A 17802-nucleotide genomic window follows, 5' to 3' on the forward strand; every position below is an offset into this window, starting at 1 on the left:
GTGTGTCTATTTGTGTGTGACTTGATTGGAGGTGAAACGTGTAAATCCTCTAAGGCCCATACAAATTTGCCACGTCAGTAAGGCAAATGTGCACACATACTGTACACATGGCCCATATTAGATTTAAACACGTTGAATGTAATCTATTTTGCTCTACATATTGGTGTACTTTTGTTTAATAGAGTCTCAGATTGCAACAAAATGCAGTCATTGCCTTTTTTCGTGTACCCATCCATTTGTTCCGATGAATCATTCACGACAATCTCACTCAATCGCAGAAACGTCCTGCAAAATTACACCTTACACCGTACACCTTCCACTGAACCAGCAAACACGGAATTCCATACTCAGATAATTCAATGCATGGCAAAGCCAGTGCCGGTGCCTCAACCTACAAGTGAATAATGAGCGCTAGATAGTGGCAGTGAACCTCAAAGCCAGGTGCTTGCTTCAAGCTTTTTATTCCCACTAGCATTTGATGTCTACTTTTTAACTACACAGAAACAAATGGAATTACATGTTGTGAATTTAACCAAAACACTGAATTGACTTATGGAAGTCTGGGTCTCTGCTTTTTGCGATGTCTGGAACGTTTCTCAAGCTATTAGCATTTACAACAAGTTTACATTTCCAACTGCGACACATCTTAACATTATAGCTGGTCTAAAAACACCATGCAGTACTTCAGCATGTCGAGTGGTCGTCTCGCAACCTAGAGGTTGTGAATTTAACCCTGAGCCCCCGTGACCATACTGAACCCCCAGTGTCTCCTGATGCCATCTTTAAAGCGGAAGTCAACCGAATATGTTCCCAGCAGGCCCACTTGTTGTAACACGGCATTCTGATTGATTTTGCATTCGTGGAATATAAGTTAAGCAGCAAAATACACTTGTTTTTAGCCATCTGTGGGGCCGGCCATTTTGTCTTTTGTCGACTGAAAATGACATCACAACTGCTCACAACGACCAATCACTGCTGACCTGTTTTCTGAATCTGAGCCGTGATTGTTCGTTGTGAGCAGTTGTGATGTCATTTTCAGTCAACGGACGACAAAATATAACACTTCAACATGGAGCAGTAAATATTTTTGGTCGGTTGGAGAGAAAAGAATGGACAAGAATGCGATGCGATTTAGGACCTCTTAAGTCCATAGGCATTAAATAGGAAGTTAACCCAAACATTTGAAACCACTAGTTGAAACAAGGCGTTCTGATTAATACTGTGTTTGTGGATTATGAGTTTTGCAGAAAAATCCCGTTTTTAGCCATCCCACAACCGAGCATGGCTCACCTTCGGAAAGCAGGTGAGCTATGATTGGCCGTTACCTGAGCCCCGAGCAACTGCGATGTCATTTTCAGTCGACAGAAGTGACAAAATGGCCACCCCCGAGATAGGTAAAAATGGGTGGATTAACCCTTACTCCACAAATGCAAAATTAATCAGAATGCCGTGTTCTAACTAGTGGGCCTGCTGGAAACATATTCCTGAAAAAAACATGTTTGGGTTGTCTTCCGCTTTAAGTGAATAAGGAGAAAGTGTTCAAGCGCTTTGAGTGCCTTGAAGGTGGCAAAGCTCTACACAAGCAAATGCCCATTGGCCATTTATCATCCAAGAACCATTAATTTGAGTAAAAATCACTTTATCTAAGTAGTCTTAATGCAGAGCACTGAGGTCGCTGCCCCACCCTGCCTTCCAGTGCACCTGTCCTCTGAGCCAGCCTGGCATCCAGCAGTCTGGTTACCCTATAAGGGCAGACAGGCCTTGTTAGCTCAGTCAAGTGTATCTATTCACCCCAAAGCCACCCTTGGCACCAGCATGCTGGCTCCTATAACCCTCTACGGCACTGTATCCCAAGGTCAGCGCGTCCTCTCTGCGTGGTGGGTTTTGCGTGTGTGTTGTGTGAAGATAGATAAGAGGGGCCGTGCTGGGAGGGCAGCATTGAGATATGGGGTGGAAAGGATGCAGGGCAGAGGACAGAAATGACAACACAAATGAGCTTGTGTGCGCGTGCGTGAGGCGATGTGTGTGGGATCGGGAAGAAAAGTGGGTCATGATACAGTGTGTGTGTGTGAAGCTCACAAGCATTGTATTGAGCCCCAGGGTGGCCGCTGTCTGCATCTTCTGTGTCTCTCGAGCACAAATTTGCATGTGCGCGCGGACATGCGCGCACACACTCACACACCGACACACACACGGTAGTGCTTCGGCAGCCTTTACCTTTCAACGTTGTCTACCTATGCTAAACTCTTCAATGGGGGAATCAGATACTGTAGTTATTCTTGTTTTTTCTTGGTCTTTGCTCTTCATGGTCACTTTTAGTTCTTTTAAGCTGCTGCTTCGGGGCTTTGTGTGTTTCCACCTGTGCTGGTGTCATCTGACAGGAAAGATGAGCAACACATATTTAAAGTCTTGCAACAAGTAAAACATGCAGGTTCCCCTAAAACATTTTATGTTCTCCGCCCTCCCCCGCCCCTCAAGAAAAGTAATATCTTATCAAATTTATCCTAAACTCAAGCAAAACATATGAAAATAGGGGTGTTTCACACTTGACAGGTTTGTTTTTGATAAAATGAGCTTTGGTGCTATTTTTCAGAGTGTGGTTTGTTCGATCAAGTGTGAACGCTATCATTTGAACCCCGCTGTGCACCCAAAAATTGGCCAGACAAACTCTTGGGCGGTTTGGATCTGTTCAGCTGAAATGGGAATATTACACGGACCAAAAAACACAGATTAGTGTTTTTGGAGCAGAAAGCTCAGGCAAATCAGAAATATATAGCAGTTAAGTCCGGTACAGTCGTCAAAAACGCCAACAGTGCATATAATTTAATTCGGAAACTCTTCTTGAAATCGTGGCTGTTAAAAAAAATAATAAATACAGCAAGCCTATGAAACTAAGCAGATAGTGTTAATGTTTTGTGAGGTTTGAGTTGTCTCACAATTAAGTGATAGGAACTGACAAATTCAGTGGATAATTGACGCCATCCCTAAAAGGGAATTCTAATTGGGTATAGACGCTACAAAATAGCAACAAGCACTAAGAATGCACCAATGCCATGCATCTACCAGGTATACAAACATGAACTGATGTTACACAAACTGTAGTAGTCAAATCGTTAAACACAAACAAACCAACTTCACATGAGGCTTATCAGTAATAAGCATACTAGCCTAAATAACATGCTTACGTGCCGTTACATTTGTAAACAAATAAATGCACTAGCACGTTACGCAGATGATATGATGATATTAAACACACCTTTTGGCATTTACACACAATAAGTCTTAGGGAATACAGGCAAATTGTAACTGCACAGTAGACTGTACTGCCAACAATACAGGGCATCTCAAACAAATTAGTATCAATAAATTAAGCCTAACAACAACACCAAGATAACCACAAAATGGCAGCAGAGTAATAATTTTAATGTGTTGGACTGCGTGTAAAAAAATGAATGGATGAGATTTTCAGCGAATAACAGTGGATAAGCTGTAAAAATACAAATCTTAAAATATACCCATGTGCCAATGTGGAACTGCAAAAATGCAGGGTTTCCCTGTGTGTCTCTGATACTGTCAATTCAATTGCGTTTTACCGGAAAGATTTTAGTCTTGAAGTGAACCAGGACCAAATGTGTGATCGAAACTCACCATGTATCATTTTCTGCAGTAGTCCAGAGAAGGGAAACCAATGCAAAGTGTGAAACACGATTTTGCTATATGATATGATTTGCAAAGGTTGCCTCGCTTCATCTGCACAAATCAACATGAGGTTGGTGATGGTGCGGTGTGTCTTCAACAACAGACCCATGGATTAGACGGGCATGCATTTTGACAGCTTAATTCTGGATCATTTAAAATGTTTATTAAATTAAAATTTACATTTTTTTTTTCTGTGGCAGTTAATGCAAGTTAACTATGGGGGAAAAACTTGCTTGGTATCAGGAAATCACAGAAGGTGGGGGGGAATCCAAACTTGTATTGAGTAGTGTCATTGTCATTGTTTTTTTTTATATATGCAAAGGAGAAATTGGATTTTTGTGAAAATAAAAACCTTGAGGTTTTATTTGAAGGCTATATCGCCCAGCCCTAGTCCAGGGTGTACCTCGCCTCTCGCCTGAAAACAGCGGCAACAGGCTCCATCTCACCGCGACCCTGAACAGGATGGTGAAAGTGCATGGCTGGATGAAATTCTATACTAATACCTAAACGTCCATCGTGCATTGTTGTGTAACTTTGAAAAGTAGGTCTACATAATTGCAAGAGAGAATATGATTTGAGTAGGCAAAGCAACTTGGCTTATAGTGTACAGTAAATGGATCCATAACTGAGAGTGGAGTGTGAAAACCCAAGCAGATTGCATAGAATAATCCCGATGGGAACTCAATAGTTCTCGTGAGGAGCATCACTCTATTATTTCACACATCAGGTGCCAGACATGCGGATGTCTTATGGAACATGTTTTACACAGTAAAGTTGGACACTGGATACTTTCTTGGTTACTTTTCGAAAAAAAAAAAAAACAGATTATATTTTACAGGTAACTGGGAAAAGCAGCCGTCTGCTTAATTATAGCAACACACTCAGTTAAAATAACAGTTTACACTTTGTGTTTGCATGATGGCACATCTGCATAGTTGGAGTTTGGGGAAATTATCTTATTCCCATTCTGCTCGATGTTTTTTTTGTGTGTGTGCATCCGTGCTCTCTGACACTGCAGCTGAGCCTCATCTCAGTATCTCTGCAGGGTGCTTCACACACCTGTGGGTAAATCAATAACAGACTTACAGCGCAGAATGCACAAGTCTTTTTTTTTTTTTTTTTTGTCATTCGTAGCCCGTGTTTGGATGATAACTACTAAATGTGCCCACTTCTGGCTTCGGGTTGTCTACATATTCATTTAATTTATTTTGCTGTCTGTATGAATACACTTGCTCTTCCTTGCTTTTAACCCTAGCTTTTTGTGCAACTATCCATCCATATGCTGCTTTCACAAATGCACCCACCCCACTAACCCTTTCTTCCCAATCTCCACAGTGAGTATGTGATTGAAATGTGTTATGACCTTGGTTACATGGTGCAGACACACATACAGTCAGACCCCAGGTGTTGCTTTTTCACTATCAAACTGGTCTGTTTTTTTGTGATTTTGTAGTGGAATCAATGCAAATAAACACATGTAGGAGGACCGCTCACGGATTATATTCATGTGTTTTGGTCTGTCTGTAGAAATCTTTTCAAAGAATGAGGTCACATATATGAATAACACACATATATGAATAACATACATACAAACTAGGGGCGTAAGAAAAACGGTTTGAACCAAAAAATCGATTTTTGATTTGAAAGATGCGAGTGTATCAAATTTAACCGAATCGATCATCCCACTTCGAAATGTATTGAGATACATATCGAAACGTGTTTTATTAGAGAGATATCTTTGAAGGAAATGGCACATTTGCAGGACTGAAAAGTTCCTTCAAAAATATGTAAAATCACAACAAAAAAGTAATTGCATCATACCCTCTCGAACTGAGCCGTATAATATCAAACCGAATCGAATCGTTCTACTTTCAAATCGGTCCGACCTTGAATCGTTTCACAAACCATGCATCGAAAACTGTATCAAATAACACATAGACAAAACACATGGTCACACAGGGAAGGGTCGTTTTATTTTCACATAGCATGGACCCAACTGCAATCCCTCTTTGACGGAAACACACAATTTGTTTGAGGGAGTCAGTTGTTGTGGTCGGATGTAATTTTCCTCATATATTAAGTACAATTTAAATCAAGTTGTTCATCTTGTGGTTCCAAATGGAATCAAGTTGTGATTTATATTTTTGTGTATATAACAATATGTATGCGCACATATGTTGCAAGTTTAATGTCCTACCAGCAACCGAGACAACCCTTGATGGTATTTTGAAGTTAAAATAGTGGGCAACATTTTATTTTTGCTCATTGAATTTTTCAGTGTTGATGGATCCAATTACAAAGTGATTGGTCACTAATGCACAAAAAGGATCAAATGTCGTGTGCTTGCTGTTATTCTAATGTGCGGTGTACTTTAGATTACCAACAACACACTACACATATCCTGTATGATGATGTCTGTCACAGTACCAAGACTGACTCATGAGAGTGGAAATTATGAGCTGGTTTATAAATTACGATTGATTAAAGCAATGACAGATATTGCATCTCAGCAGGTCCGCTTTGCGCAATAATTCACAACCAACTGACTTTTGAAAGTACCGACACGCTCACGAATTCCAGGAAGCTTGTCTTAACCCTCAGTGGTTTTCTTCATCAGATAAGTCAACAGTTTTTTGCGTACATCTGCAGTAACAACATATCACATAATTGCCTGATGGCCATGATATGCAAAAACTGAGCAAATCACTCCCTTGCCATTGGCTACACCCTTTACCTATGCAAATGTTATGCAAATGTAACTTTCCAGAGATTTCCTAATCACAGTTTTTATGGAGTCGTTGAAAAAGGAGCACACTTGCATGCTGAGTCATTGAAAGCAACTTTTCCACACTGATCAAGAGAACTGAATAGCAAACTTTGGAACCAATGATTGGCTATTGTTTTTGTTGACAAAGCATGACACAACATAAGAGTTGTCCCTAGCCTGGCTTCACAGTGTTAATTTTTTTTAACTTCCATGGATTATTATTCAACATCGAAACTACATAATTCTATATACAGTACATGTTTTATACAGAGTTAATTCATCCCCTCTGCTTGTTAGATCATTTACTAATCAGGCAGGGGAATCAGTGGATATTCTGAAAGATTTGGAAAAATAGATGATTTAATTGCTTGTGTACAAATGGTTGGGTCTCCAGAGTACCTGCCCACTCATTAAGTGTGAAGTCACACAACCAAGGCCCCAGAGACTGGAATGGCTCAAAACCTAACCTGGACGTCTTGGGATATGGTGACATCGTCATCATACAGGGCAGAGGATGCATTATGAAGAAGAAAGACAATATGGCATTAAAAAAAAAAAAAAGTCCTCATCAATATCAGAAGAACAAATACGTACTTTGGATGATTATAAAAAATATTAAAATCAATTTTATTCTTATCAACCATTGTTTGCATAGTGTGGGTTGTCTGTTCCTTTTTTAATTGCATCATGAATACCTAACTAAATAAGATGTGAACAATGAAATCTGTTTTTTTGTTGTTTTTTTTTTTTTTTTTTACAGATGACGCAGCTGAAGCAGATTTGTGGCTTCTGAACAGCTGCACTGTCAAAAATCCTGCAGAAGACCACTTCAGAAACTCAATCAAGTACTGAATTCCTAATTACTTTCCCCACTAACATTTTCTATATTCAACTTTTTAATTACCTATACTTGTAAATTTTGGTTTACAATCAGCCCACCTGGCCATGACATTGCTCAGAACTGCTAAACGGCTATTTCAATGCACATTACACACACATGAGCAGAGAATTAGAGAAAGCGATGCACATTTGCATAAACACAGTCAAATTAAGATAGAAACTGCTTTGCATTTTGATTAATTTTTCTTCATCAGGGGCACACCGACACCCAGCGAATGCGCTTATTGTACTAGTGAGCGCAAACAATGATTCACTGGGGTTGTTACAATTTTGGTGTTGAACTGTTTTTAGCTCTGCCAGTAAAATCAACATTTCAAATTTGAGTTTTCGGTGTAATTAAATGCATTATTTTACAGATCATATTATTTACACTCAGTGATTATTGTTACTTTGAACCTTTTGTGTATTTTTTTTAAATGCTGGAAATCCAGGCCCACTTTTCAATATGTAAAATGCCAGTAAAAGTTTCTTAGTCACAGGTCTAAATATATTTCTCAAACCATCTCTTTATGAGAGGCAATTTTATCTTTTTTTTTCTGCAAACCCCATTTCCATTGAAGTTGGTACATTGTCTAAAATGTAAAATAAAAACAGATTGCAATGATTTGCACATCCCTTTCAATGTATGTTCAATATCTAGATAGTATTGTTTCATTTTGAATTTGATGCTTGCAACACGTTCCAAAAAAGCTGGGACAGGGGCAACAAAAGACTGGGAAATTCGAGGAATGCTGAAAAAGAATAACACCCATTTTGGAACATTGCACAATCAATTAACACAGTTTGATGGTACATTTATTACAAGTGCAAACTAAAACTCTCCCATGCACAGTGAAAGAGATACATCAACAACACCTGGAAAAGTTGCCGGCCTCTCAGGGCCTGAGCTCATCTGAGATGGAATGACGCAAAGTGGAAAAGTGTGCTGTGCTCTGATGAGTCTACATTTCAAATTGTTTTTGAAAATCATGGACATCGTGTCCTCTGGGCCAAAGAGGAAAAGGACCAACCGGATTAATATCAGCGCAAAGTTCAAAAGGCAGCATGGGATGTTCCTAATTATTTCAGCAAGGCAATGCCAAGCCGCATTCGGCACATGTATCAACAGCTGGCTTTATAGTAAAAGAGTGTGAGTCCTAGACTGACCTGCCTGCAGTCCAGACCTTGTCATTGAAAATGTGTGGCTCATTATGAAGCAGAGGAGATCCCGGACTGTTGAGCAACTCAAGTTGTGCTTCAAGCAAGAATAAGAAATAAATTCCACCTACAAAGCTGCAACAATTGTGTCCTCAGTTCCAAAACACTTATTGAGTGTTGTTAAAAGGAAAGGTCCTTACCTTGCCTAACATTGTCAAATATGTCCCTCTCCTAACCTTTTGTAACATTTTGTAGGCAGTACATTTAAATTGAGAGAATATTTAATTCATTCAATCATTCGTTCTTTCTCTGACCCGCTTATCCTCAAAGGAGTCCCGGTGTCCTGGAGCTTATCCTATTTGGCGAGAGGCAGGGTACACCCTGAACTGGTCGCCAGCCAATCGCAGGCACAAATAGACAAGCAACCATTCACTCTCACATTAACCCCATATCCCTCAAAAAAAACAATAGCTTTTCAGTTTGAATCTTAAATGTATTGTCTTTGTAGTGTACTCAATTGAATATAGGCTGAAAAGGATTTGCAAATCATTGTATTCTATTTTGTTTTACACAGCGTTCCAACTTTGGTACTGGGGTTTGTAGAACACACATATTTGTTTTGAGTTTTTTTTTTTGTTTTGGTGTAGACATCTAAAAGAATATTAGTCATATTAAATTGTTGTTGTTTTTTTTACCAGTGAAAAGTAAAAAGCACATAAACACGAAGATAGGATGAAGTGTGTCTGCATTTCATTACTTGAAGCTTGCAGGAGGTACAGGATCAGAAAAAAAAAAATCAATCTTTTCATGACTGGAAGAAATAACATGAAAAGTGACAGATGCCCTTGCACTGCATTTCACACAGTCACACTCTTGACCACTATGACTGCACCTCCTGGTACTACAACCACGAGAGCTTATCCATTAACACAAACACATTCATACAAAATCAAGCTTAAAATGGAAGTTAAGCCAAAGATATTTTTTTCAAGAATATGTTCCCAGCAGGCTCACTAGTTGAAACATGGCATTCTGATTAATTTTGCGTTTGTGGAATATAAGTTAAGCAGCAAAATCTCATTTTTCATTTTGTCTAGTGTCGACTGAGGATGACATCACAACTGCTCACAACGACCAATCACGGCTCATATTCAGTAAACAGGTCAGCCGTGATTGGTCGTTGTGAGCACTTGTGATGTCATTTTCAGTCGACAGAAGACAAAATGGCCGCCCCCACAAATGGCTAAAAACGAGTGGATTAATACTTACTCCACAAACGCAATATTTATCAGAATGCCCTGTTGCAACTAGTGGGCTTGCATAGAACATATTCTTGAAAAAAAGAAATGTTTGTGTTGACTTCCGCTTTAACTCATTCACTGCCAGACATTTTCAGACCCCCTTTTACCCTCACGTTTGAAAAAAAGTTGAAAACAAATATAAATAAATTCCTCGGATTGAATGGCTGGACTGTGAAAAGACAAATAAATATGTCAATGGCAGTGAATGAGTTAATGTTAATTTTTTCCCTTTTTTTCCCTTATAAATACAGCCTTGTTTGAGACATAAGTTCATATTTAGCTGCATGCATTTGTAAAAATTCACCTGCAGTGTTATGTAGTTGGGAGTACGTCAGATATGGTTTAATAATTCAAGATATACTCTACATAGAATTATGTGCACTACACTATCATTGGAGTTATGAAAATTAAGTCAGGCCAAATATGTTAGCATCTGACAGCACACTAATAACATTCAGCCCAAAAGACATTTGGCCAAATAAATGTTATAAAGTAATTCAGATTTTGTCTGCATATGTTTTGGCTTCCAATAGAGAGGCAATGGAGGATGGTCATTTAGCCGGGTAAATGACAACTTCCCTTAGATGTAAAAGTTTGGGTGTAAAACTGATCAAATTAACCACCCCCTCACCCTGGGTCGGTACGGGAGTTGCATTCTTGACCCACGATAGGTGCAAATTTGTGACCCAAAGAGATTCTTTTTTGTGTGTAAGTTTAAGCCATAAAATAGCCCTCCCACACACGTTACAACCCATTTACTCTAAACTGATTAAAACACATTTTTAAACGCATTGTAAACGTCAAAGCAGGCCATCCAACCGCTCTCACCTGCCCGGCTTGTGTGTGCTGTGGCTGGCTACAACATGCGTGCGGGAGCATGTGCTGCATCTAGCCTGATATTTTGTCAAGCCCATAAATGAGCAATCGCTATAAACTGCAGATTTCTATGGTATAACAACAATTTGTTTTATTAATAACCTTGAAAATCGGTATGTTTAACAGAAATATCTTTACCAACTCAGTTTCTCTCATGTAGGGCGTTCCGTATACCACAAACAGTCACTCAAACAATGCAAAAAAAACAACATTGTACTACTTAGCAGCGAAATAATGTATTGATTCTTAGATGCATTGTGATATGAATGCAATGGATTCCTGGAATCGATTATTACATTTATTTAATGACCAAATAAAGTAATACTTGTGCTTATGGAAAAAATGAACTCAAGAGTGCACGGCAATAAGCAATACGAAGTGATAGAGCTGCGTGCCCAGATCATAACTTTTTTTTCTTTTAAATGACATACACGGTAATAGAGTAATGCCACATTGGCGCTATTGTGAGTCACTTATATGTAGATATATTTTGGAAGCTTGGTCTGTTTGTAGTTCTGTCTGTAAATGGGTCCTGGGGAGCTCGTTACTTTCTGGACCTGGATATGGAGGGTGTGCGCCGCCTTTCTCTGACTTCAATGTGGAGTGTGTGATCCTTTTCTAGTGATGTAAGTGTTTTGTGAATTGATTTGTGTGTGATAAGACTGTGCATAAGGCACACCTGTGCAATAATCATGCTGTTTAATCAGCAAAATGATGTGACCCATCTTTGAGGTGGGTGGATTATCTCAGCAAAGTAGGAGTGCTCGTACAGCTGCTCATACAGATTTACAGATTTTGTGAATTTTTGGGAGAAATTGGCCTTTTGTGAACCTAGTAAAGTTCTTATATTACAATAGTTATTTCAATTTTTGTTCAGTGTATTGTAGCATTAAAAATACTGTTGTAAAAGTACTAAAGTCATCATGCAGTATGAAAAAATGTATAAAAAGAAAATCTACAACTATTCGTGATTGATTGATGGCTGTTAATTGAATCACACCAAATCCTAGCTTCCCAATCATAATCGTAATTGAATGTAGTGGCTATAGATTCCCATGCATACTGCTGTTTTAGATTTTCAGGGATTTTAGTGAAAACCTGAAGGGATTTCAGCCCCCTCTGTTGTAGTTCAGAGAGGCAGAGTGAAAATACATTTTATTACTTCTGGGGAACTGGGGCACAGCAGTCTCCTCTGCCAAGTATGGATTCAAATGTTTTGGAGGGTGAGCCTGTGAGAGAATGCGAGCAGATGGGGATATGACTTGTGTACGTTGTTCATCCATCAATCCACTGTATATTCATTTTACCCAGTGTGATTTCCATGGGAGCTGGCTCTTATCCCAGCTTCCACTAGGCAAAAGGCACACTGAACAGACACCTTGTTAATGACATACTAATTCATACCAGGGGAAATTTAAAATCGGCAAGGAGCTTAACTTACTTGAATTTATACAAACCCCAATTCCGATGAAGTTGGGGCATTGTATAAAGCGTCACTCAAAACAAAGCAATGATATGCAAATCCTTTTCAACATTCATTCAATTGAATACACTACACATACAAGATATTTAATGTTCAAACTGATGACCTTTATTGTTTTGTTGCAAATATTATCTAATTTTGCATTTGATGCCTCCAACACATTTGAAAAAACGCTGAATCTGGAGCAACCAAAGACTGAGAAAGTTGAGGAATGCTGAAAATTCCACAGGTGAGCAGATTAATTACATTGGGTATGAAAGGAGCATCCCCGTAGCTCTCAAGCAGGGATTGGATGTGTTTCATCACTTAGTGAACAACAGAATGAGCAAATAAGTTGAACAATTTAAGAACAACTTTTGTCAACATACAATTGCAAGGAATTAAGGGATTTTGTCATTTACGGTCCCTGTGTCATCCATAGATTCTGAGAATCTGGAGAAATCTCTGCATGTAAACTGAAAGTCTGAAAACCAACACTGAATGCCCGTGACCTTTTGATTCCCTCACCGGAACTGCATTAAAGACCGGTATCATTGTGTAAAGGATATTGCCTCATGGGCTCAGGAACACTTGAGAAAACCGTTGTCATGACACTGTTCGTTGCAACATTTACAAATGCATGCTAAAATGAAACGAAAGCCATATATCAACAACACCCAGAAATGTCACTGGTTTCTCTGGGCTCGAGCTCATTTGAGACTGACGTAAAGTGTGTTTGGGTCTGATGAGCCCACATTTCAAATTGTTTTTTTTGGAAATCTTGTCCTGCAAGCAGAAGTGGAAAAGGACTAAGTGAATTCTTATCAGCGCAATATTCAAAAGGCAGCGTCTGTGATGGTATGGGTGTGTGTTAGTGCCCAATGCATGGGTAACTTGCAGGTTTTGGAACAACGTATGCTGCTGTCCAAGCAACGTCTTTTTCAGTTTCGTCCCTGTGTATTTCAGTAAGAAAATGCCAAGGCACACTTCGGAGTGAGTTTTGAACACGAGCAGTCCATGCCTGTCTTAATGTAATGGAGACCCCAGATTGTTGACCAACAGAAATTGTGCATAAATCATGAATGGAAAAGTATTTCACCTACAAAGCGTAAACAATTTGTACGCTTTGTAACTCTTACTGACTATTGTTAAAAGGAAAGGTGATATAACACAGGTGTAAACATGTCCCTCTCCCAACAACAACAAACAGATAAAAAAAAGGGCATTTTTCGCAAAAAAAAACCCCAAAAAAACTAAGTTTATCAGTATGAACATTAGATAGTCTTCTAGTCCTTATAGTGTATTCAGTTGAATATACTGTAGGTTGAAAAGGATTTGCAAATCATTGTATTCCGTTTTCATTTACACAACATCCCAACGTCATTGGAATTGGGGTTTATACTTTGGAAGGAAACTGTAATGCCCAGACAGCAGTTGCAGTAGCAATTGAAGAAAATCACTCGTGGAACTTCCGTCCATTTTCTATGCCGTTTGTCCTTCCTTGATTGGGTTGCTGGTGGTCAAAGCCTTTGCCAGCTGATTTTGGACTCACTGGACTGGTGTCCAATCCATTGCAGGACACATGTAGACAAATAACAGTTCCCAGAAGAAGAATTGCAGTTATTTGTCACGTACACAAAATTAGAAAGTCATACTGTGCTTTTCACCAATCACAGTAGTGGGTACAGCAAACTCAGAGCTTGCGGCACACACTGGGCTCCTTACTTAATCCATCCAAGCGCAGAGAGAACATGCAAACTCCACACAGATATGTTTCAATTGAGATTTGAGCCCATATCTCCTGACTGTGAGACAGAAGCACTAACCAGTAACTTCACCATGCTGCCAATTAAGTCAAACGTATTCATCCTAAATTTACAAACACATTTGAGATGTCAGCACATTGTTTAAAATCACCATTGGCCAAAATCATACCTAATGTAATGTAATAATTCTTTTCCTTAAGCAGGAGGTCACTTTGTTATCTAAATTGGTCATGTAGCAACTCTTGAATGCTAACAAGTAAATTAGTGTAGATAATGTGGTGTAGGTATGCATGTTTGAAAATGCTAAAATGAATAGTTTAATTCAGTGTCAGACACCTTTCAAATCATTGACTGTGATTGTGTTACAGAAGCTGTTGCTCACCAGCGTGTAATTAAACAGCACTGTTTGCGCTTGCATTTTTTGCATGTGTTGAAATTTTCCACTTGGCTGTCTCTAGTAAGTTTTCTGATCAAAAGAATGTTTGCTTAATTAATTAGAACCAAATTCAGAGTTCTGTACATCAGTTTTTAAAAGACACCAATCCCCCTGTTTTATTGAAATTCATTTCATTATCATTTTAATATTCATGAAGCAACCATGAGCGAGTGAGGGGGGGGGGGGGGGGGGGGATCACTTTTTAATTGAAAAGGGACACACAACACACAGAATGAACTCTTGGAATATGTCCAAATTGTATATGCTTTGCTTATATTGTGTGTTTAGCCAGATGTTTGCTCTGGTGCTGCAAGTAATTACTATGGCCTCTAGAAACACTCTCTTGGCAGTGTTGCCTTGGCAGACGTTAAACTTTAAACCCCTTTTGGCCTCAATTGTGCAAACCACTTGTTTCTTTAAGTATGTTGCTTGGCAAACTTTCTTTCAACATGAACCTTATTACTTTTTGCAATGTTTGCTTTTTAAAATTAGTACTGTACTTGAGTTTATTCAACTTGTATCGTTTTGATTACTTAAAATATTTTTTACACATTTATGTACATATTGCAGTTAATGTAATGGTCCTTTAGTGTAATACAAAAAAGTAATAAAAACACCCTTTGACATTTATCAAGTTAATTTTGTTGATTTAAACTTAACTGACATGATAAGTAGAATAAGCAAGTTAGTATATTTTAAACCTTTCAAAGTTCCTGGTTGATCAGGTCAATAAGTTATTTTATTACAGTGATAAATAAGCATCACATGGGGTGTCAAACTCACCTTTGTTGCGGGCCACTTTGTAGTTACGGGCTTCCCTCGTTGGGCTGTTACGACGGTGAAACCGAATAAATGTTTAATCGTCTCATCATATTATTACGTATACACAACAAATTGATGGCTTACTAGTTTATGAAATAAAAAGTCAAGGATAATAGTTTGTTGAATTGTTGTTTAAGTTACTGTAAAAAAAGTTAACAACAAAAATCTTGCAAAATCTCAATGTTATTATTATTTATTGCACATGACAATTTAACATTTTGGTACATATTTTAGCAAGGATCATGGAAGTTGACACATGATTCCCTTTAATGGCCTACATAAAATAATGTGGCGGGCTGGATCTTGCCCCAAGACATTGAGTTTGACACCTGTGTGTTATGTAGTGTTATGTAACTACCAAAAGATTATGGTCTTTGTTTCTTTACATAGTACTATTATGTACTATTGAACACTATAAAATAATTAATGAGATTTTGTACAAATTAAAGCAGTTTTTTTTTTCTTAATTTCCTGATTTAATTACTGTACTCAGTAGTAGAGCATAGCATTCTTGCTTCATAGATTTAAGGGTGGTGAATATGCATCATAGAGCCCTTAGCCACATCTGCTCATTAGTAAGATGTCTACTGATGTTGGGCACACAGCCAAAGCAACCAGGAGATTGCCAGGCCAAAAAGGTAGGCTTACTGTATGTATTCTGCAATGACTGTATACTATGGGCTTTCACCTCAAAATGGCATCTGAACATCGATGTGTAGACTTTTTGTATCCACTGTACAGTGAAGTAGTGGTAGCAGGATCATCCAAAAAAACAAAAAAAAACAAAAAAAAAACAACTTTCTTGAATTATTTGCATTGGGTGTCACAGTCGGTCTTGTTCCTTGTTCTTACCCAGGGTTAAGGAAGACCTGGACATTGTCTACCAAGCCTTGTCCTTCTCAATTAATGGGGTGGATCACCCTGGTGGGGGAGGCGTGGTGCGATGGGTGGAGGTGGTTTTCGGGGTGGGGAGGGATCCGCTGGAACCTGGGGAAGTAGCGCTGCAATGGTGTTGTATGTGCAGATCCGCTTTAGCTAACAGTGACTACGTTTACATGGACAGAATTTCTTTAATCCGAGTAGAATTCGGATTAAAATTATAATCAGATGCACTATTTTCATGGACATTAAAAATATTGATTCAATTAGGACTTGCGTGTTCACGCATCACACTTTCGCTCGGAACAAATTATTTTGACATGCGTGGATTGACCAAATATATCAGAAATAGTAGTAGAAGACAACGCCTTAGCGACTTACGTATCAACCAAACATCACTCCGTCCATCTCTACTTTAAACCTCAGCGTTATTTCGGGTATTTTCCCCATTTGCGCCGTTACGTCAAGTTAACACTTCCTAATGGAGCTGGAAATGTACCAGTCCAGTCTTGCGCCCGCCATGTCTTTCGCTTGCTTGGCTTCTACTAGCTTTCAGGAATAACTGAAACATGTAGACTGACGTCAAAGATGTTTTTTTCCCAAAATTCGGAATACATCTTTTCATGCGCGCCGATCAGATTATGGATCGACATAAACCACGCCTCACATTTGGAATAAAATCTTAATCGAAATGGGCTTGATCACTTCAGAATATTCTGAAGGGGGTGTATACATGAAAGCATTTTTATTCTGATCAGGCTTTTAATCCCAATGAATGTAAATGTAAACGTAGCCAGTGTGATCAGCATGAGGCTAACCGTTAGGATACCCGTTACATAAGTGGATGTCAAGGGGGGGATGTACGGTACTGGCATTCAGCGATGCGGCTGGATGATAAAATGCCTCCACGAATGAAACGTTTATTGTCTTATGAGTGCTTGGGTGCAGTTGGAGCTTGCTTTTTTCCTCAAGTAAAATTCAGATTTAGACATATCTGTGGGTTCACCCAAAGACTTGCGAATAGGAGCCATTACTCATAGTTGTGCTAACAAAGCCACACTTGTGTTGTCACATCCTGCAAAGATGGGCAATGGACTGAGCCTTGTCTTATTTACATGAGACAGGACAGCCCCCTCCAAAATCAGCTTTTTTCAACACACTCTGTTAAGAAAGGTTGAAGCGCACTATAAACCTTGATCTCGGGACTATTTTGGCCGAAGCATGTTGCTGGAAATCATTTTGTTTATGGCTAAATGGCATATGATGCCTTTTTCGAAGAAATCTCTAAGTTGCAGATTGTTTTCAGGTATGCCTTATTTATTATTATTTTTTTTTTTTTTTTACTGTGAAGATGTTGTTTATCTTCAAAGTACTTTATAACTAAACTAACAAAGTGTCACGCCATTGAGGCCTCCTCCTCTGTCATGTTATAAACGGTCTGAAATCCGGAGTGACACTTTATATATTTTTTTTGCCCTTTATTACTCAGGGCCATTTTTTTTAGGTCCGTTCACTGTCTCCCATAGATAAGGCATGGATTTGTAGTCGACTAGACACACGCAAACACACACCTACACACGCAGACACACACACAAATTCAAAACTGCTGCTTTGGGGCTGTTTTTTTGTACAAACCAGGGATTGGCATTAAATCTGTCAGTTCTGCAGGGCATTAGCCTACATTTCAGGGTACACAAAGCAAAAATCCCCATCAAGAAGGAGCAAGACGGGCAGAGCGATGGGCAGAGGAAAACGGC

General features: G+C 39.0%; 1 protein-coding gene across 1 annotated transcript in view; it reads left to right on the forward strand.

Moving 5' to 3' along the window:
- The window catches only part of cdkal1 (CDK5 regulatory subunit associated protein 1-like 1), a 209470-nt gene that overhangs the window by 23272 nt on the left and 168396 nt on the right, over positions 1 to 17802 (forward strand). The window contains exon 4 of the mRNA XM_086037970.1: positions 7227 to 7311. Coding sequence (XP_085894096.1) covers positions 7227 to 7311 — 85 coding nt within the window. The remainder of the gene's footprint in view (positions 1 to 7226; positions 7312 to 17802) is intronic.

The sequence above is a fragment of the Filicampus tigris genome, chromosome 8 (genome assembly GCF_054856515.1).
Source record: "Filicampus tigris isolate MCC_2025a chromosome 8, RoL_Ftig_1.0, whole genome shotgun sequence".
NCBI classification, from domain to species: domain Eukaryota; kingdom Metazoa; phylum Chordata; class Actinopteri; order Syngnathiformes; family Syngnathidae; genus Filicampus; species Filicampus tigris.